At 38.7% G+C, this 22,489-nt stretch overlaps 1 protein-coding gene across 4 annotated transcripts in view; it reads left to right on the top strand.

Annotated features, from left to right (window-relative positions):
- The first annotated feature begins 3,106 nt into the window (after window positions 1-3,106).
- Window positions 3,107-22,489, top strand: part of ttbk1a (tau tubulin kinase 1a) — a 35,707-nt gene continuing 16,324 nt past the window's right edge. Inside the window, exons 1-9 of one of the 4 annotated variants that reach the window (XM_048247824.1) lie at window positions 3,107-3,810; window positions 6,516-6,671; window positions 9,619-9,766; window positions 11,957-12,030; window positions 12,183-12,323; window positions 12,500-12,604; window positions 15,706-15,771; window positions 20,104-20,196; window positions 21,789-21,914. In XM_048247824.1, the coding sequence (XP_048103781.1) occupies window positions 6,603-6,671; window positions 9,619-9,766; window positions 11,957-12,030; window positions 12,183-12,323; window positions 12,500-12,604; window positions 15,706-15,771; window positions 20,104-20,196; window positions 21,789-21,914 (822 nt within the window). In that variant the 5' untranslated portion in view covers window positions 3,107-3,810; window positions 6,516-6,602. The other 3 variants (XM_048247823.1, XM_048247825.1, XM_048247826.1) reach the window with 3 other exon arrangements.

Here is a 22,489-nt window from a genome sequence, read left to right as displayed (position 1 = left end):
CAGCGACCTCTCTCTGTCCCAACCGTACGGTGTTTTGTTCGTTTAAAAAGTGTTACTACGTCGTACTACAAGTACAGCAGGCAGTTTTTAATTGCATTATTATATGTGCCCTCTTATTTACTTATTTACTTACTTTTTTGTTTACTTGAATGTTATGTTTGTCTGTGGACCAAAATTGGTAAAATATGTCTTGTCTTCACCGTGGGATAGTGAGAAACGTAATTTCGATCTCTTTGTATGTCTGGAACATGTGAAGAAATTGACAATAAAGCTGACTTTGACTTTGACTTTGATCTGGGTCATGGCACCAATGCCTTGTGCTGATTTGCACGGCTCAGCCCTGCACTCGCCCAAACTCGAACCCACAAACAGCAGCACCTTGGATTCGGGAGTCAAGCGTGCTAACAATCAAGCTAAAAGCCCAGTCTCCTGGCTCTTTTACTAGCACAACTTTTAAGGTGTTGGGAAGGAAGTTCACACAGCATACACACTACACAGATATGTACCAGCTATAGCTACAGTTACTCAACTGGAATAGACCTATGAGCAGACATTTGGGGGTGTCCTCATTTTGGCCAATTTGTCCTCCTTTATAGATAACTTGTCCTCGCTCCGAGTCTGGTTGATGGTCACCCTAGTTCTGCTACATTATAGCACACATGTAGCCTTATACTTCACCTTTTAAACACAATTTATGACTATCAACTGGTTTTGTATTTCTGCACAGAACCACTCACATGAAGTGGACAAAATTGGCGTCCATTTTTATTCTCTAGCTGGGTCGCAGTTGGGTGTGCTAAAAGGCAGTTTTGTGCAAATAAATGACAGGTTGAGACTTATCCAACATCCAACTTATCCAATATAACCATCAACACATTTAAGGCATCTTGCTGTGAAAAAAATGGCAATTACAAAGCATGATTATCACATATAGCGTGACCCGTGTTATTTGAATGAGGGGCCCCATTTAGATATCTGGGTGATAATATAACCTATGTTATATGATTGAGGGGCCCTATTAAGACATCACATAACATAACCTATGTTATTTGACTGAGAGGCTCTATTCCGATATCAGGGCTGGAGAACATAGTAGTGACTTCACACAGAGGTTTGGGCTTCAGGGATCCCTGAACACTTGGGCCCCTAGGCCTGGGTCCATTAGGCCCGTTCAGTAATCCATCCCTGCTCATAAGTTTGCCTGTTTAGAACTTTTGAACTGTTTTGGAATTCCTGGTGTGTAATATTCCATATGTAGTCTTATTAGAGTTTTAATAGCCTAAATGTTTGGGATAAAAAAGCTGATTTAGAAAGTGTTCCATGACCCATTGAAAAAAGTATTTTGAGTATTTTCAAAATACAAAAATACAGTATTTTATTGGGTACATTATGGCTACAGTATTTTGTAGTTTATTTTGATACATTTAAAAGGAGGGTATTTGGTAGGAGGGTATTTGGTAGGAGGGTATTTGATTTATTTCAAAATAGGCTACGTCCTAAGTAATCAAGTAATAAGTAATCAAGTAATCTTCGGCAATGTAACTATAATCTGATTACACATTTTTCTTATGTAATCTGGTCTGATTATAGTTACTTGTTCTTTGTAATCTGATTACGTAATCCATCTTGCTTGTAATCAGTTACTACCCAACCCATTATATATAAACAAACATCGGATCATTGGGTTTGTCAGGGGTGGATTTAATAGTTTTGGGGCCTAAAGCGAGCATTTCTAGATTTTGGACCACCATTGTGACCACCATCATATTTTAAACTTGCCTGAATATTAACTATTCAATATTAAATAAGATAGCATTGATTATTGTTCGTTAAGTATAAATGTAGTAACCTATTGTAAGTTAAGTATAAATGTAGTAACCTATCCATATACAAATATAAATTAATTTAAAGTATGTTATGGTTAGGCCTACTTAGCAGACGCTTTTGTCCAAAGTGACTTACAGAATGAAGGAATGATCCAAAATGTGTTTTGTGGAATGAGCAAAATGCCAGCAGAACGCCCCCAGTGGACCAGCCTGCTGCCTGAGGTGTCACATTTTAAGCTTATAAAATTCTACTTATTATTTTGATTGAGCTGTTTCCAACTGTTTGAGCTAATGATTGAACACTACAAAAGTAACATGGGATGTTGATATTTTATGAAGCCGTGAATCAAAAAGAGTTAACACTGGTCGCCATATCTCTATGATGTGAACACACGTGATCATAGGTGATGATGGTTTGGTTGCGTGCGTGCGTGCGTGCGCCGTGGAGAGTGTGCGTTATATCAACCCTGTGCTGCTTCCAGATTCGTAACCGGAGGGTTGCCGGTTCGAACCCTGACCATTAGGCACGGCTGAAGTGCCCTTGAGCAAGGCACCTAACCCCTCACTGCTCCCCGAGCGCCGCTGTTGTTGCAGGCAGCTCACTGCGCCGGGATTAGTGTGTGCTTCACCTCACTGTGTGTTCACTGTGTGCTGAGTGTGTTTCACTAATTCACGGATTGGGATAAATGCAGAGACCAAATTTCCCTCACCAAAAGAGTATATATCCTTAACCTATCCTGACGGGGCAACTCTAACGAATTAAAAAAAAAAATCTATGGGTTTTTGTTGAAAGCTGTACAATATGACATTACAATGCCATATCGGCATTTAAACATGTCGGCTAAGGGAATTAGTAACACATTATCTCTAACAGGGCGTGCTGGCACGCCTAATGGTAGCCTAATGCAAGTCCGTCCTTATTTGGGTAGCTCGTAGCAGCATGGGAATTGTAGTCCATATCTGCAATGCCAGCTGCATGACCCATCACCTCAGACAACTGCATCTCAAACCCATGCGTTTACCTCGAGGTTAATAGATCTTTGTGTGAACCGGCCAATGGATGCTTCTTCATTTGTAGGCTACGAGGTTGAAAACTGGACATTCATTGGGAATGAAGCCCGATGAGCGGTAGGTCTATGTGGGCAGGTGTGATATTGATACTGATATTAATAGGCATATTGATGATGCTCTGCATTTCTGTGGGATAGTACCATATGACGGTTTGTTTTCTTTGGGCGCCACCTGTCGTCCAATGTGGAATATAACTGTTAGGTGTTTGCGATTAGAGGTAGCCTGCACTGCACTGCGGACAAAATAGTGCAGTGAGAATTGTTAGATAGGCTATATCATTCACGTTTAGGCACATATAACAGTATGTTTCGTTGTATTGTGTGATGGGGTGTTTGCCAGTCTATGGTGAATAGATCAGTCGCTTGTAATATGGGTGGAAGTGGAATGAATTAGATTGCTATTTTACTGTTCGCGTCATTTGGACGTGTTTATGTTGTACGCTGGCGTGGCTGCTGCCTGCTTGCTTGTTAGTCTACAGTAACTGTGGATATTCCTCTGTGGAAACGCTTCCCTGCGTAGGTAGGCTATTGAATATGTGCTGTCAGTGATTTGGATTTGTGAGTGGGCTAATCATTTTCCTTAATGTTTACATCCAGTAGCCTACATGTGTGCATTGCCATTGCAGAGTACAGATTATTGAGTTTCCTAGACTACTGCACGCTATGCCGTGTTAAAATCCAAGTAATTGTCGAACATGCTACCATATCGACAGTGTATGGACTAGAGAACTGGAGTGGTCTGTGAAACTGTAGCTTATGTGAACATAGGATACAGTTGCGCGTTTGAAGGGCGCATCGCATCTCTCGGACTCCGGGCGATGGTCTCGAGGACGCTCCTCTGCGTTTTGTGCAACCAAGATCCAAATGAAGATTGCAAAGAGGCGGAAACGGATGACTTGTAATTTCTTTGCCAGGTAATGTTAAGAATACAAACTAGGTATTTCAAAGAGATGTGCTTTTCAAGGAGTCCCAGATGTTGGAAGGTAGGCTAATTGGGCCTAGATTTCGGGTGGAGACCAATGCCATGCAAAACAGTGTTTCATCATCAAGGATAGCCAAGATAGCATAGGCCTAGGTCACTTAACCGTGTTTTTTTTTGTTAATTAGGCTGTGTGAAAACTGTTGTACGCATTATTTCTTGACATGAGTTATGCATCACGACGAAAAAATAAACGAAACGGCTTTAGGTTAATAATGCCTTTAAATGACGTCCATAGGGCTACAGGGATAGCTTTGACATGTCTAAAATGCTAATGTTAAAATGTAATTTAATACTGCTATCAATGACACCGTTGCTTTCTTGGTGAAAGAAATATTTCGTCTTTGTGAGGCCTGCAGATTGTATTTTAAGTGCAGTGATTTATTGTATTTATTTTTTTCTTGGGGCGGGGTTCGTTCCAGAATGAGTGTTGGGTAGGTGTTTGGTTGCCATTTAAAATGAATCTGGACAGTTTCTTCATTATTGTTTGTGTTTTGTGATGTCATGTCTGACATCTTGTTTTCTCCATCCAGCAACTATATCGTATGTGTGATTCTAAGTGGAGTTAAAAAAAACATTATCTGGCACTCATCCTAATGGATTTGAGTCAGCATCCGTTCTTCACAGAATTGATAGCTGGTTGTAACATGACATCAGTGGCAGACTAGGTTAAATTAGTTAGTCAGTTTCTCACATGTAACTGGAGTGAAGCATAACATCACAAGACACAAATTCAGCCTTGAATTGTACAGATCCTACCTCAGTCATGACTTCAGATGAGTACCATAAATAATCTGGAGCCTATGGATGCAGTGACCTTGCTTGTTGACTGAGCCCATCTACCTTGTCAAATCCATTTAGGAATGTTTTACTTGAATAATGTCTGTGGATAAAACAAAAGTGTCTGTATAGTAACATCAAACTGTTTCTATTTGTGTATTTATGTATTTTCTTGGATTGTAGGCTATCAAAAGAAGGTTTTGGCATCGGCTAAATTGGCCAAATTCAGGAAAATTTTCAGTGACGTAAGGTTTTTGAAGAGGTTTTTGAATATGGTGAGAGGAGTTTCCTTAGCCTCCCCTCTTTTGGAAATGTGGCTGCACATTCACTTCTATACAAGTCTGATCACCAAATGGCTGTCACAGCTTTATCCTTTCCTGGAATTCAAATGATTTCATAATTTCTGCTTAATCAAACCAGGAAAATTGTATGCAACCACCCCTCCCCTTCCCCTGTGCTTCTTGCTGATAAACCCCACATTCCATTCAAAAGAAATTCACAGATGAGATGAATCATGTTTATGAGCCTTGATGTTTCACAGTGGCTTACACAGAGTATTCTCTCATTCAGTCTGGCTTATGCACTGCATTTTGTGGTTCTACCGAGACATAATTTTGCCATGGTAACTATGCCCTGTCTTGGCTCAAGAAAGCAACTTTAGATTGGGTTAAAAGGGAGGCATTCACTATGCCCCTTTGTGACATCTAAAAACCACAAGACTCCACCTCAAGGGTTTAAGAGGTAATGACAACATCCACACCACCCACACACAAGGCCTCTAGGTCCCCACCACTTACCACTTATAATAACATTATTTAAAATCATCCCCTCATTCCATACACAATTTACAGAAAAGCCATTGTATGAAATGGCGAATGGTAGTGGCAAATACAATAGGAAATGGATGAACATAAAAATGAATATTCCTGCTCTACAGATAGCGTAAATGCTTGCATTTTTGCACATATAAACATCCCAGAGCATAGTAAAACAACATATGGATGGTCTGTAATGCTTGTTTTTTTTTTTTTTCTCCACCATAGTATTGCCAACTCGTGGATTAAGAGCAAGGTTGACATTTTTGGAAAATTAATCATTGCATCATGATTGGGCATATTGATATTAGTTTTGTCAATCGGTCTCTTACAGTAAGCCTCAGAGTTGGCAATGGTGCTCTTAGCTCAAATACAGTATGTCTGTTCAGTTTAGACTTGCTCCGTGGACACAAGCACATTATTGGACTGTACTCTCTGTTGAGATGTTTGAGAGAACTGCCACAGGGATGTTGCGCACTGAACGCTACCCTAGCATGTCTATGGATCGATCGAATGGCCAAGCTTAGCTGCGCATGTCTAACTAACAGAACATGATGGGACTGCATGCTAATTAGCATGTGTTTTAGTTTGGGTCCTGACTTGCTTCACTTCTCATTGCCCTGTGTGTTGAACTTCACCTCTTAAGGATTTAAAAGCAAAATAAAATCTTAAAATTCACTTCAAATGCTCATTTGGACTCCTGTATGCATAGTTCATAGAGATTAAGAGGAAGGATAGTGAAGGTCTGATATAATTTTCAATTTAACAATTTTGCAACACAAAATAGATTTTTCATCAATAGCATTAATTTTCATCTGAGGTTTACCTGTATATGGGAACATATAGGACTCAACTATTTTGAGTATGTGACCAGGTATTCTTACATGTACCATACTGGTGCATGTGTTCAGTGGCACTAGGGTGTTTCCAGCATTGTGTCACCCTACCATAAAAAATGAATGTGTATCCATGGTAACCTACAGCATGAGTTAACAGAGCTAAGCCCTGTCTATATATGTGTGTATTTCATATGTCCCTCTTGTAGATAAATGGCTCATTTAAGTTGGGAGCTGCTCGGGTTCTGTCCGGCTGGCAGCAGTGCCTAGCGCCAGCGCTACAGGACCAAGCCAATATGAATGGCACCAGTGAGCAGGTTGACATCTTGCCTCCCAACTGCATGGTGAAGGACCGATGGAAAGTGGTGAGGAATACTACACGTTTTGCTGTGTGCACTGCTTTTGTGACGATGCAACCTCTATAGCCTTTGTACTAATGATTGCTGTACTGGTCGGAAAGGTTGCAGGGTTGCAGATGACATTTCCCTTCACAGAATGTGTCAGGGCCAGGTTTCCTCACTGTTGCAAGAGCACAGGTCTAGTGACTTTGGTGTGTAATACAACCGCCACAGATGTTTAAACCTCTTTTAGAGGTGTGTGTTCTGTACAGTTCCACAAATTACAGTGTATACCAAAACACACACACATCAAACCATGTCATAGGATCAGAGGAGAAGGGTCATTCCACGTCAGTTCAACCAGGGCCCACGCACTTAGGTCTCAAAAAATTCTGAAAAAATTACCAGGTGTACCTATGTTACCCAGGAGACACAAAATTACTCTTATGTAAGATCAATACTTTCCAAGATACAGCCAGTTTTACAGGGGGAGGGGGGGTGTCAATTTTGTTCGGCCTCTTTTTTTTGTCAAAGTTCACAAGCCCACAGTGCAAGAACTAAACCATGTAGGAGGCTCAAATTTTGCATGCTGGCAATACACAAAGATACAAAACATATTGATGTCAATGGTGCATTTTGCCCATGTTCAGGGTGGAAAGTGAAAAAAAAAAGATTTGCATAAGACAAGTCAAATTGGTGTTTTAAAAAAGAAAAGATCATGGAGAATAAAGAAAAAAATATTTAAAACATCTTTGTATATTCCCACAAGGTGTTTGGGTGCTCTGAAAATGAGAACCAAAATGATTTTTTAGACTTGTAAAGTCTGCTGTTCAGACCCTGAAGGAATTTATTTTCTGTTCATTGTTTTTTGTGAGAGTGTTTCTACTTATCTCAGTAAGGAAAATAAATCAAGAGCCTATGTTGAGTACAAATATGTCTTCTGAAGGCTTAAACAGAGCCCAGCCAAAAACTCCAATAAAATTTGTATCAACTTTGAGGGACAGCTATGGCCATGCAGGATTATCCAGACCAAATGTGACGATTTTGCTACATACTATTCCTATTTATGTACCAGCATACAATATTTGAGCCTCCTACATGGTTTAGTTCTTGCGCTGTGGGCTTGTGAACTTTGACAAAAAAAAGAGGCCGAACAAAATCGACACCTCTCTCCCCCTGTAAAATTGGCTGTATCTTGGAAAGTATTGATCTTACATAAGAGTAATTTTACAGTGTGTCTCCTGGGTAACATAGGTACACCTGGTAATTTTTTAAGAATTTTTTGAGACCTAAGTGCGTGGGCCCTGGTTGAATTGACGTGGAATGACCCAGAACATGTTTTAGTGACATGGCCGATAGTGAAATTTGGTAAATGGTTATGTTCTGGTTCTTGGCTGACACTTTTGTCTAAACTGTAAAAATGAAAAGTTTAAAGTAGTCATATACCCTACATAAAAATACTAATGATAAGTAGGCTAATAGACACAATATTATAATAATAGCAAATCGTTACAATAAAAATAACCAAAAACACATACAAACCGAGTCTTTGTAAGAATTAGTTAGATATGAGGCATAGATGGGTCTTTAAATGCTTTTTGAAGATCCCTAAACTATTTTTAATAATCTGAAATGGTCTCATTACACAAGTGAGATATTTGAAAGAACCATGGCCTGCACAAAAATGTGTATTGCATATTGTGTGAGATAAGGTCTGATCTGCCGAATATTGTACAGTATAAACCAACATGACTTTTTGACTGAGGCTACATACCGTACTTTAGCTGGTCATCAGTTATGACCAGGGTTGCATAATGCACCGATACTTGAAAGGTGATACCCTGATATTAAAAATGTTAAGCTCAGGTGTTAAAGTGTGTGTGTGTGTGTGTGTGTGTGGGAGGGGGGGCACCAGTGAGCAGGTCGAACGCAGTTCCGCCACCTCAGATGAATTAATAATAAATATATTCTTTCATACCAGCAATGTAGCGCGATGATATTGATATTGACACCACAATACTCAATATGTTGTCCAACGGTGAGTAATTTTTCCCCGTTGCACCAACACTGGATTTTAGGGTTCCCCCACCTGCTAAATCTCACTTTAACCACTGGTTACGTTAACTCATTTTGTTAGGAACAATACCTTAAGAATGGCATTTCAATCAGATTTGGATAAAATGCATATTTGTTATCAGATTTAAAATAATTTTAAGTACCATGTTCTGTCACATAGACTTATTCTATTAGTTCTATTACTGGTGTTTAAGGGGTTTGACTTGGTATGGTTTCAGTATTGAAAGTATCTTGGTATTGAGATGCTTATGCATAGTATTGTATCAACGTCATCATTTTGGCATCGTGACAACACTAATTATGACATCCAAACACTGAGGCACTTTACTGGAAGGGGCAGATCCAGCTCTATTTCCTGAAGATGCTGGGGCCATTTAGTAAATTCCTGCTGTAAAGTCTTGCAGTAAAGTCCTACTGATGTTTTCGCAGTCAACCATTGCCAGCATTCTCTTTTATGTTGTGGTGTGTTGGGGAGGCAGCATTAACTGCGGTTGGCCAGGTTAGTGAGAAGAGATGGCTCTGTGGCTAGCACTGGATCCTACAGTATAATGTCAGTACAAATAAACATGATAAATAGATGCTATCCATCGTGGACAGCCCTTACACACTATATATTTTTAAGAACAGTTTGTTTGCGCATCAGAAAGTTTTGTATACACACAAAACGTTTCTGGTACACAGTAGAAAGTTGTTGCCCATGTCCCCAAGCAGTGCTGCATAATCAGAAATGTTCTCCTTGCCTGGGGTTGTTCTCAGTCATCATAGCGTGAAGTGAGTAGTTACTGATGTGTAAAATAAAACCTTAGACATTTAAAGCAATTGTATCAACTTGGTGTTATTTGTCAATGTCTCATACATTTTTGTGGATCCCTGCATACATCATTTTCATTGCCTTCAGCTGAAGAAGATTGGTGGTGGAGGATTTGGAGAGATCTATGAGGCACTGGACCTGCTAACCAGAGAGAATGTGGCTCTGAAGGTGGAGTCAGCCACGCAGCCAAAGCAAGTCTTGAAGATGGAGGTGGCTGTTTTAAAGAAACTTCAAGGTTGGCTAATAAATGATGCATCAAACTGTGTGCTGTAATAACGATGTATGCTGTGTGCTACTAATATACCTACTAATATACCTTGACCTTTTTCTAAAGTAGCCTGCACAATATTAATACTAGTCTTGCCTGCAATGTACAGAAGTTGGACAAAATATTGGAGGCAGAATGTTTTCTCTTAAATCAAGTCCGATGTGTTACTTTCGGTCTCTCCAGCTTGATTTAATACTTTTGTAATGCACAACTTGTCCTCATGTCTGCTCTTTTTTGCCTTTGATATCCTTGGTTCAGAGTAAAAGTAAAATAAAAAAACCTGAATATGTAGCAGGTTAACGAATAACAAATAGGTGCACCCTATAACTTCAAAGCATTGTCCATCTTGCCAATACTGTTGAATACTGTAAAACTTCAAATCAAATCAAATATTTTCCCAAAGTTTCCGAACTGCACCGGCTTGTATTTGAGACAGGCGTCTATCACACAAAACTTTTACTCTGCAAAGAAATATTATCAAATGAATTATTTCAAACGCGCTGAATGCCTACCCATATCACTAGGCTATATTACTAGTCTTTATTAATGGCTTCTAATCAGTGGAGTTGATAGTGGAGACAGGGATGAGTATAAATATGAACTACGTTCTGCAATCAGGAAAGCAAAGTCTGACTATGCAACTAAACTGGAGCATCAACTCTCCACCAACAAACCCAGATCAGTAGAAGGCTGACGCAGATTTGCAACTACTAGAAAGTGCCTGCTTTCCCATAAGATGAAGACCCTGGTCTTCATGATAGACTCAATGAGTCTTATGCCCAGGTGGGAAAGACAGGTAAAGTGATAGGCAGATCTGTGGGAGCGAATGACTTCACCTGTAAAAGGAGGGCTTTGCCTTGTGTTGGCATGATGGCATTGTTGGACTCTTTCTCTCCTCTTGATGAGGAAGCGGTCTCTCAACTGCTTCAGCGAAGTCGTCCAACACCATGCCCTTTGGATCCTGTACCCTCTAATCTTTTACAGTCTAATCTTCACACCTGCTGTTCTACCAGCAGTCACACATGTGTTTAACGCTTCACTCAGTTCTGGAATAGGTCCTTCTTCTTTCAAACAGGCAAGGGTTACATCTTTGCTTAAGAAAAGTTCACTTAATCCAACTGATGTGAAGAACTGCAGACCTGTCTCCCTTCGTTCTTTCTTGTCAAAGGTTTTGGAGAAAGTGATCTTCAAGCAAGTATGTGATCTTTATCAGAATAACCTACTAGACCCTATGCAGTCTAGTTTCAAGAGTAGAGCTCAAACTGCTCTTCTATCTGTGACTGAAGCATTGAGAGTAGTTACAGTAAGTCCTCTGCTCAGTCATCAGTATTAATTCTACTAGATGTATAGCCTTTGATACTGTTAACCATGACATTCTCCTTTCTACACTATCTGAACTGGGAATTTCTGGGAAAGATCTTGACTGGTTTTAAAGAATATTCTTTCAGCATGTCTTGTCAGGGACAGGTATCAAAGTCTCATGACCTTAATCAATAATTAAGTCAATTACCAAATGTTATGCCAATTACTGTCTATGGACACTGTCCAACTATTCTGATTAACTTTGTTTTGGTCCCCAACAAAAGTTTCCTGTCGTTATCATCCAAACATAGCCCCTAGGTTGTTCTTAGTTGTCCTTTAAGTAATTTAGGTTGCACTCCCTTTTTACATAAGGGCGGAAAAACAGATCTTTTCAAAGGGTTCATATACTTTTCTTTGCCACTGTAATATGACTGTATTTTATGGTATTGCAATAACTAGGCCACAATTCAGTTTACAGTTTTGGGTGCCGTAATCCAAACCATCATCATGTTGCATAAGTTCATCTTTGTCTGGTTCATATGTAAAGAGAAGTTGAAATAGTTAAAAAAATGAAGGAATGACCCAATTTTTAGGGTTTTGCTGCTGAAGAAGTTGGTCTATGTTTTTGTCTAACACCAGTAAGCTAAACCCAGATTTATTTTGCAAATATCAGCAGCATTTGCACTGAATTACAGTGTGTAAAAGCAGATTTTACATTTTCACACTTTGGACGTACTGTAGATTACAAAATTATTTAGTGAACGACATGGTGGACAATGGGGACATTGTTATGTCTCTGCAGTTATAATTGAAGGGACAAATCAAGTAATGTGACTATATTTTGTATTTTTTTAGGAAAAAATCATGTCTGTAAATTCATTGGCTGTGGAAGAAATGATAAGTTCAACTATGTTGTTATGCAACTTCAGGTGAGGGATTTTTAATACATAATACATTACACTAAATACAACTTCCTCTGCAGACATTTAATTAACATTGATACAATGGAATATTGCATTATATGATTCCATGTCAGCACATTCTATGTACAATACAAACATGAAGTTAATGGCTCTTTCAGGGACGCAACCTGGCAGATCTCAGGAGAAGCCAACCTCGTGGCACTTTCACCATGAGCACAACTCTTCGCTTAGGAAAACAGATTCTTGAGTCTATAGAAGCCATTCATTCGGTTGGCTTCCTGCATCGTGATATCAAACCTGTATGTCCTATTTTCTCATTTCACACACAGAATGTGGGCACTGCTCAATCCAGTTTTTATCATTTAGGTATCAGTTGACATGTATGTGACATGGTGTATCATCATGCACTGAGTAGATACAAAAGCTATGGCTACAGTTGATAAATTGTGGTTATTGACTGACTACCCCTTTTCAGTCAAATTTTGCCATGGGAAGATTGCCTTCAACAACCAGGAAATGTTATATGCTGGACTTTGGGCTTGCACGGCAGTACACAAACACAAATGGAGAGGTTCGACCAGTAAGTTTATTTTATTTTCTAGTACAGAATTTATCTTGTGTGTAACTAAGTAAATTTGAGCTTTACATGAGCATGGATATCACAACAACTATTTTTTATTTATTTTGAATTGAATGCAGGCTTCTGCAGGTTTAGTTGCAAATATGCAGATTTATTGGAGTGTAATTTGTGAGAAGTCTGGTATTGTAGTTCAACAAATCTTGAGCTAGTCTATAAAACGATTGAAATGCACTTCAACCACTATATACATACATGTGCCTTTTTACTGTAATGTAGTTTGAACAATTTTGGTGAAATACTTGATAATAAAATAAGATATACATGTACTGTAGTTATACATCAGTGTATGGAACTCAACTCTCTCTATACAGCTATTACTGTAACTAATTCAGGTTATCCATAAGGTTTTATATCTGTGTCTACAAACCATTAGCTACCACTGGTGTCCTACACCTTTATCTGGAACTGGTGTCATGTTTGTGACCTTGTGATCATTATATGAATTGGTCAATAAAATCATGTAAGAAGAAGTTGTAGTTTGGATGTAGCTACAGTAGGGGAATAGATGTCTTCCTTTTTTCTACTACGATTTCTTCTGTTTAAGGACTTTGGGTAGGGATAATTGATGTGTTCTGTACTTCTGCGGTAGTAGAGTTGTCACATTCACACACAACAGCTTTTTTCTACTTGGTCATCTTAAATCCTTTTCCTCTCAGTTCATGATGTGGTGTCAATGGACTCTTCCTGTTGGCTTTGTGTTTATAAGTAGCTCTTGTGGAGCTCAAGGATACAAATAGAACCCGTTCAAGGATACAAATAGGCCACGTTCGAGGACATTGTCCTTGATCCTAGAATGAAAAGGGATTTAAGTACTAAGTGGTAACTGATGTGTTATCTTACATGTAGGATGATTAAGCAATGATTCTACATTTTAAAATTATTAGAAATATTGAATATTGAAGCTTGCCGTGCTTGTAGCCCTCCCTATCTGATAAGTAATATTAGTAATATTTTTTTTAATTCCTGTGTGCGTATGTCTCTCTGAGAATTAGGGTAGGCAAAAAAGCACTTTTTGTCAAATAACTTTCTTATGTTTGTAGTTGGTATTGTGAAGTCAAAAGACTGGAATTTGTGTAGTGTGATTTAATGACAACCAACTGCAAATTCGAAACACTGCATTCAACTACTGCTTAAGATGCCTTTCCTGAACGTTATGTCATTATTTAACTACGCTACAATAGTCATAGTGGAGTGTGGAGTGTGGAATGTTTTTAAGTTGAAAACATCCTTAAATGACCTAGAAATAGCACCAAAATATTAAGAAACATGTAATGACGTATGTGATTATGATATTGCATCAGTGAAATGAGGTAGCACTGGATATGTGGTTGGGTAGCCTAGGTCAGAGACTTTCTAATGAGGAGACACCACTCAAAAAATCCTCCATAGAAATGCATGGGGTTAGTTTGTAACGCCAATATGGCCGTTGTCTACACATACCCCACCCCTTCCTCGGCAAAACGTTGACATGTGAATACATTGAGCCATTCATGTGGTGTGTTGTGAAGACATCGTGCCAATCATGTATTGTGAACTCGCCGCTGGAGCAAGGTTGGTGTTGTGAAGCCTTGCGCACGCGCATTTCTGCCGAATAGGATGCCCGATGAGTGCCCAAAAAGCGTTGCAATATGGCCGCCGAGTGGAGGGACTTGCCTAAAAGGACTTTGCCTAGGCTTACCAGTAGTCCTTAAAAGAATACCAGCTTCTTTAAGTAACGTTTAATTTACTGTAGTATGCACTTGATAAACAGTCTCCACAGTCTGCTCTTTGTGGGAACACAATATGCAAAGCACCATAGGCAGGGGTAACAGTTCTTTCTAACAAACTAAGTCAATGTATTTGCATAAATCAGCACAGTTTTTGTCTGTTGGGATGTTAATGATATGTTTTGTTCATCTTCATGATTGTTAACTTTTTTTAGTTTGACACTGTTTTATGTTGTGTTGCAGTTCCTTTTGGATTTTGATTTGAAGTGCATGTATGAACCTGTTTCCATCAGATCTCTGACCCCCCACTTCTGTTGTTTGTGAGTGCCCTCACCGACCCTTCACCTCTGTTCCTCTCAGCAGGGGTCTCATCTTCCCAGCCACAGATATTAAACATTGTGCACAAAGAAAGAAGATATATGCATACATCATGTTCTAAATTTAGAGTATTTAAAATGAATCTCAGAGCATTTGTTCATTTAAAAAAGGAAAAATAGTTACCTGAGTATTATACAACAATGACACATCTAATACCTACTATACCTACAGGCCTACTACTACAGTAATATACTGTAACTAGTAAGGGATAATGGACTACTGTACACGGTGTTCAGTTCACAGAAAGTAATGCACGTTCGAGGTGGTAAAACGGCCCGACGCGCCAGCATAGCTGTTTTTCTCCACCCCTTTACAGAAGTAGCCACCAAGTTTGGCCCAGATGTTAAAGGCTAAAGGTTACATGTAGCATGAAAACATTTCTTTGATTGAAAAATATCTAGTCAACCATTAGTGTCTCCAGTGACATTGACGGATGTGTTAGACATCTGTAGGTCTTCTTTAAGCACTTTGAGCTGGCTAATAGGCTAATCATTAATGGCAAGCACTTGAGCATACATTCTGCATACACATACATATATATATCTGTACACACCACACATATAGACACCAAAACAATTATGAATAATGTTGTAGTTTCTTTTCAGTGCAAATGTCTTAGAGGTCTGCGTTTATTCCAAATTGATTGAACTGTTATGAAACCAAATGATAAAACAGAGGACAAATACTGTATGAGAAAATAAACAATGTTCGTTATAGCATTAGATTTACGCCACTGATCACTGTCTTACTGACAAGAATTGAATAACATCAACATGAACAATGAGACCCCTGACTTTTAGCTTGACCTACAGTTGCTTTCTCCCCCATCAATTTACCATGTGCTATATCATTTTATTTTCTTTGTTAATTCCCATGAATTGAACATAGTATGTAGGTATTTCTTTGTAGAGCTAGCAGTGCTGATTCATTGTTGCTTATCATTTTTTCTCTTTATAGCCAAGAACAGTTGCAGGTTTCAGAGGAACTGTACGATATGCATCGGTCAATGCACATAAAAACAAAGTAAGTACGTTTTGTCATTTTGTTTTGAGTCATATATTGGCACCTGCTGCATCCTTAAGTATGCCGACGACTGTCACACAATATGGATGGCTGTCCTTTTGGGTGCTCCAGAAAGGGGTATTTTCTCAGACCTGATCAGCTTAGTGGCAGATTTGGGTCAACTTGGGTCCACCCCAGGTGTTTTTGTAACATTATGTAACATTTGTTAAGTGACTACTAAATTTAAAGTGTTTCAATCAGTTATTGACCAGTCAGATTAGAAAATAAATTAGAACCAAACTGCATTTTTAGAAAGGTAAATTCTTGTATATAATTAAATTTATTACCTATCTGTATAGTTTCACTTTCATTGATAATTATTACTGACGATGAGTCTTATACACAAATTACACTGTCATACTACTATTTATAGTTATCAACTGGCTAAAATCATATCTACAAGAAAGGAGCTTCTTTGTTCCCATCGGAAACTGTACCTCAACACTAACGTCCTTAGTCCTGACCTGTGGTGTTACCCAGGGGTCAATCTTGGGGCCACTATTATTCAACCTCTATATGCTCCCACTTGGACAAATCATCCAAAATAATTGGATTTCATATCATAGCTATGCAGATGACACACAAATTTACTTAGCTCTGTCACCGAACGACTATGGTCCTCTTGAATCTATGTGTCAGTGTATAGAACAAATCAAGTCAAGTCAAGTCAGATTTATTTGTATAGCGCATTTAACATCCACAGAGTGCAACCCAAAGCGCTCCACATATAAGACATTGTCATTGACACAGACTAACAAAGACAATAGATGCCGGACGGAGCGGCGTAGTCGCCAGCGTACCCGTGACACCAAGACATACATTTAAGAAATAACAAACACAAAAGATGCCAGACGGAGCGGCGCAGTCGCCAGCGTACCCGTGACACCAAGACATATATAAACACAATAAATAAAATAAATACAAATTAAAAATAAAATTAGTCCAATTTCCAACCGGCTGAAAATGTCCAAGGGCAAAGATGACCCGCGTGAAAACTGCACACAGCTGTGTCTTCACGATGCAACACTAACAAAGTTCTTAACTGACCAACCTGGAGAATTCACTGGCAGTCTGGAGAGCACTGGAAGGACTAGACCAGTGGTCCCCAAACTACGGCCCGCTACCTCATTTTGGGTGGCCCCCCAAAACATGTCCCTGGTATATAGCATCTGTCCCGCACGGGAGTGGGGCATCGTCAAACTATAAACTCCGTAATTTCCCCCATTCATTCTCTATGGCGAGTGTTAACAGTACACATGTAATACTCTTTTTGTCCACTGGTGGTTGTTTTGGCGCTGTTTCGCGTTTGCCATTGAAAACGGAATGAAATGTAGGCCTACCTGCAATCTATATAAGAGGCCTATGCTGACTGCATCAGTGCTCAAAGGATCCTAGACGTTTATCAATGAATTGTTAATAACTAACTAACTTCTATTCAAGTTATATTTCTGGGACTTTTTGGGATAATTATTTCTATTTTTATTCACTCGTTCACATGAGTTCTCATCAGGTGAGTGAAAGTTAGAATGGTGGTCATTTCAGATGTTTTTGCCAGCACTTCATAAAACTCTCATAGTTTGAGAACTTTAAATGAATTGCTTGTTCACAACTTGAGCTGTGTATGCAAAGACACAGAGTTCAGAGTTCACACATTTTTGAATAAAATACTTTTGGGACTCCCCGCTAATACTTTTGGGAATGCTTTTGGGAAAAGTTTTTTTATTAATATTATTTCATTTGAGCTACATTTTACACTGATATGACATGATGGCAACATAAACACAGCTAACAATGGTATTAAATTGCAGTAGCCTATGATTAAATGTAATGGAATATTCAACTAAGGCACACTGCTGTTCACAGCACTAAGCTATTTATGGTTACTGATATACTTCGAGTCTCTGGCCCTCTCTTAGAGCCAGGCATAGTGAGCTGGCCCTCGGAAGAAAAAGTTTGGGGACCACTGGACTAGACTGTCCGAATTTGTCATGGGCGACCCTGCTGATTATCAGCTCGGTGGTCCTAGACAGTGATCGTTTGTTGTTTGTTGTTCATGGTTGACACTGTCATCAGAGTTTCTTAGCACTCAATCCAGACTCCAGGCACCGGTAGATGCTAGCATGGCAGGTCGCATGTCAGCCGCAGCTCGGTGGTCGTGGCAGCTGCAGATCTCTTGCAGATTGAAGTTAGGCACCCTTGCTGAGCAATCCCTTCGTCCAGACATTGGATGTGCAGCGTCACGGATGGATGAGGGACTTCAGAGATATAAGGCAGGCTAGACAAAGGCGCTCATCAGCCCTGGTTAACGTTAACTTGACGTTGATGGTGTCAGCCGAGTTTGTTAATCAGAAAAAAGGACTAAGAATAACACAAAACGATTGAAAATAACATAAATAAAGAGTGATTACATTTAACTAGAAAAATAAATACAAAAAATTAACAGAACATTACATAAAATTACGAACATTACATAAATACAAACAAAAACATGATGCCAGACGGAGCGGCGTGTCTCGCCAGCGTCCCCGTAACCTAGCAACAAAAATCAACACCTGGATGTCTGAAAAATTTCTTCAGCTGAACAAAGAAAAAAACTGAAGTAATTATATTTGGTAAAAAGGAGGAAAGACTTAGGGTTGCCACTTTCCTTGACACAAAAGGATTGAAGGCAAAGGATACTGTTAAAAATCTTGGTGTATTAATTGACAGTGATCTAAATTTCAACAGCCACATGAAAGCGATAAATAAATCAGCTTTTTACCACCTCAAAAATTTTACCAAACTCAAAGGGCTGATGTCAAAACATGACTTAGAAAAACTCATTCATGCATTTATCTTCAGCAGGGTTGATTACTGCAATGGACTGTTCACAGGCCTTCCTAAAATGACTATTAAACAGCTTCAGGTGACAAAATGCAGCAGCTAAGGATTCTAACAAAAACTAAAAGAACTGACCACATTACTCCAATTCTAAAGTCCCTGCACTGGCTTCCAGTAAGTCACAGAATTGACTTTAAAGCACTATTGCTTTATAAATCAGTAAATGGAGCAGGACCTAAATACCTATCAGACATGCTTCAGCAGTACACACCTTCTTGTCCTCTCAGGTCCCAGGTGAAAAACCTGCTAGTAAAACCTACTGTTAGAACTAAACATGGTGAAGCAGCTTTTAGCTGCTATGCGGCTCAGCTGTGGAACCAACTTTCGGATGACATCAAAAAGGCCCCAACTGTAGCCAGTTTTAAATCTAGACTTAAGACCAAACTGTTCTCAGATGCTTTCTGCTTACTGCTTGCTGAGTTACAAATTCTGAATCTGCCTTGATAATTATTCTACCTTGTTTTTTTTATTACTTTTATTACTTTTTTACTACTTTTGCCTTTGTTTTTGTTTTTGCTTACTAATTATTCTTTATTTTTAAATGATTTTACCTTGTGTTTTATGTTTTCTTTTTACTATGATCTTTACCTTTTGAACTATTCTTTGACTATCATGCCCTTCTATGCTTTTATTTGTTCTTATTGTTTGGTTTAGTTTATGTAAAGCACATTGAATGACCTCTGTGTATGAAATGCGCTATATAAATAAACTTGACTTGACTTGACTTGACTTGACTATTTCAGTCAAGCTACCAATTTAACACCACAAAAAAAACCCAGCAAAGAATGCAGCTAACATTAGTGAGGGTTATACTATGGGCTACCATAGCTAATATTATTGGATTATTGTCAACAGCTCTACACTATTGTAATCATTTTTAATAGTTTGAAAATGTTCTCCGCCTTCATGTAAAATTGAATTAGTCATATCCAATACAACTTACTAGTGAGACAATGCAAGCAAATAGATAAAGTAGACATTAAGTAGACATTGAAATGTATTTAGAAATTAAGTAGACATTAAAATTAAGTAGACATTGAAATGTAAAAAGTTTCCTTTTTGTGGGATACAAGTGGCAGATACAGAAGAAAAAAGGCATTTATAAATACAATTCAGGTGACACAAGTTTATTTGAAGACTGTGCAGCGTCTTTGTCAGAAAAGCAAGAAGACTTATTTGTAGTCCTCCACAAGAGATGGGTTGAATTTTGACTTTCTAAGCAGCAGGGTAACATTATGTGGTGGGTGGTGTGCATAGCTCAGCATTTGGTCATGCACCTGGGCACTACAAATGGGTGGTGTTTAGTAGACACTTCCAAGCAAATCTACAACATTAAATTGCTTACAACAATGGAATAGATATAGCATAGCGGTTACTGTGTATGTTTGTTTTATTTGTTACTTTTTCTTTCAGGAAATGGGTCGCCACGATGATCTTTGGTCTTTATTTTACATGTTGGTGGAGTTCGCTGTCGGACAGTTACCATGGAGAAAAATCAAGGACAAGGTACTGTCCAGATAACTCTAAATACTTGGCACCTTTTATCTTTTGACACTAAATGCATTAGTGTTAATTTTGTCACCTATTTTTAATTTAGTCCTAGTCTTAGTCTTGTGACGAAATGTCCTTTTTAGTCTTTGTCATATTTAGTCATTCAAATATCATTTTTGTTAGTCAAGTTTTAGTCGACTAAAAGTCTCGTCATTTTAGTCTAGTTTTAGTCAAAAGAAAACTAAAGGTATCTTAGTCTTAGTCAGTTTTAGTCAACACATTTTAGTCTTTTTTTTTTTTATAACAAATTATTTCTGATTACCATTTGAGTCAAATAGTGTTTCACACATCTCAATTTTCCAACAATATTGTGTGTCCACAGGGCTACTCGTCTGTTATAATTACTCATTCTGATTTTTTGTCAGTCAGTATGTTTACATGCACAGGTAAGTCGAGCTTCAGTTATAGCTCGGCTGGGATTTGACCATAGACAGTAAAAGATTTGACTGGACCACTGTCATATTCGTAGACCAGTGTTTCTCAAAGTGTGGTCCGAGAATCACTGGTGATCCGCAAGCTATGACGTGGCAAAATATAATATAGATGAGTTGTTTGCAATATTGAACCAACTTGTATGTAAAAACAGTTCTACAACACTGTCTATGTAAGATATGCCAGTTTAAATCATACAGTATGAATCCACACACAATAAGCAAAGTGCAAAGACAATAAGCAAGGTGGTTCAGTGAGTAGGCCTATAGTGTAGACTAATTATAGGCTACTGTTGAAGTAGGTATAATCTTTTTTTTTTTTTAGCTAGGGTTAGTTAAGTGGTCCTGAAACTGAAAAAGTTTGAGAAACACTGTTGTAGACCAAAGTATTAATGTTTTACTCCGCCTCGCTAGATGGCTTATATGCTTCAAACACAACACATTCCCCAAACAGACTCTCCATCTTAGCCATAGCTAACTTGCTAGCAAACTTTCCATATTAGCTTACTTGCTAGCAAACTTTGCATCATCAGTCTAACTAGTTAAATAGTTGACATTACATGATGAACATTTTCGTATGGACATTCTGGGGGATGTTAATTTGTATGAGAGAAGCTTCAACTTCTGGGTATGTAGCATTGTGGCATAAAGCTTAGGTAGTTATCTTGCTAACTCTAGCAGAAATCTCCAGTGTTCTTGTTCCATGTAGTTTCGTGTTGCAGCCACAGGGTTGCAGCAACAGCACGTAGACTAGCCTACAGGAAAGCTGTTGCGTATGAACTCATTCGGAATATTTTGAAAACGTAACAGCTAGATATTCTGTCTTCTCATTTTGTAGACGAAAATGAAGAGAGATTTTATCTTAGTTTTTATTTCATGCAAAACATTTTAGTCTCGTCTTTTTTCGTCAACAATAATGCATCTTAAGATAGTCTTAGTCAGTGTTTCAGGACATTACTGCCGTCTCGTCATCGTCTCCTCTTAGTCATGAAAAAAAAGGTTGTTGACGAACATATTTCCTCTCGTCTCGTCTGACGAAATTAACACTAAAATGCATCAATTTGTCTCTTACATCTGGCATTTCCAAATTCATTCTACTGTTTCTACTGCTCATAGGAACAAGTTGGACAGATTAAGGAACGTTATGACCACCGGATGCTGCTGAAACACATGCCTTCTGAATTCCATGTCTTCTTAGAGCACGTCTTAGGCCTTGACTACTACACCAAGCCAGACTATCAGGTAAGCTAACTTCACTTTAAAGAAATTTACATCAATCCATTCCAGAGTGGCATCACTTATTTTGCATTATATATATTTAATTAATTAACATTACTTTGTAGAAATTTGCTTTCACTTTGCCATTAAAGAGGGGATTTTTGTAAATTAGTGTTAAAAAGGCCAAATTAAATGGACAAAGATTCCATTTATTAAAGCAATAAAAGGGGAAATATCCAAGGGGGATGAATACTTTTGCAAGCCACTGTAGCTGTCAACCCTCCCGTTTTTTCCGGGTTTCTCATGTAGGCCTATTTTAACTTTCCCGCTGTCTTCCCGTTTTTAATATTTTCCCTTAAAATATCCCGTAGGGTAGGCTGTATACTCGCATGACATTATCCCTGCCACCGTGCCTGTCCGTTTCTGTAGGATACTGTTGTCCAAGGTAAAAAGCCATTTATAATGGGGTAAAACGAGTGGGATAGGCCTACTTAAGTTAATAAGTGGGTTTAACCCAAACGCAGCGCAATTTCTCTCACTCTGGAAAGAATGCTCGGATCGGCCAGGTTCACTTGTGCAGTCAAGACGTATGTGAATGG

Source organism: Alosa alosa, chromosome 7 (assembly GCF_017589495.1).
Source record: "Alosa alosa isolate M-15738 ecotype Scorff River chromosome 7, AALO_Geno_1.1, whole genome shotgun sequence".
Classification (NCBI taxonomy): Eukaryota; Metazoa; Chordata; class Actinopteri; order Clupeiformes; family Clupeidae; genus Alosa; species Alosa alosa.
This window is presented reverse-complemented; position numbering and strand designations above follow the sequence as displayed.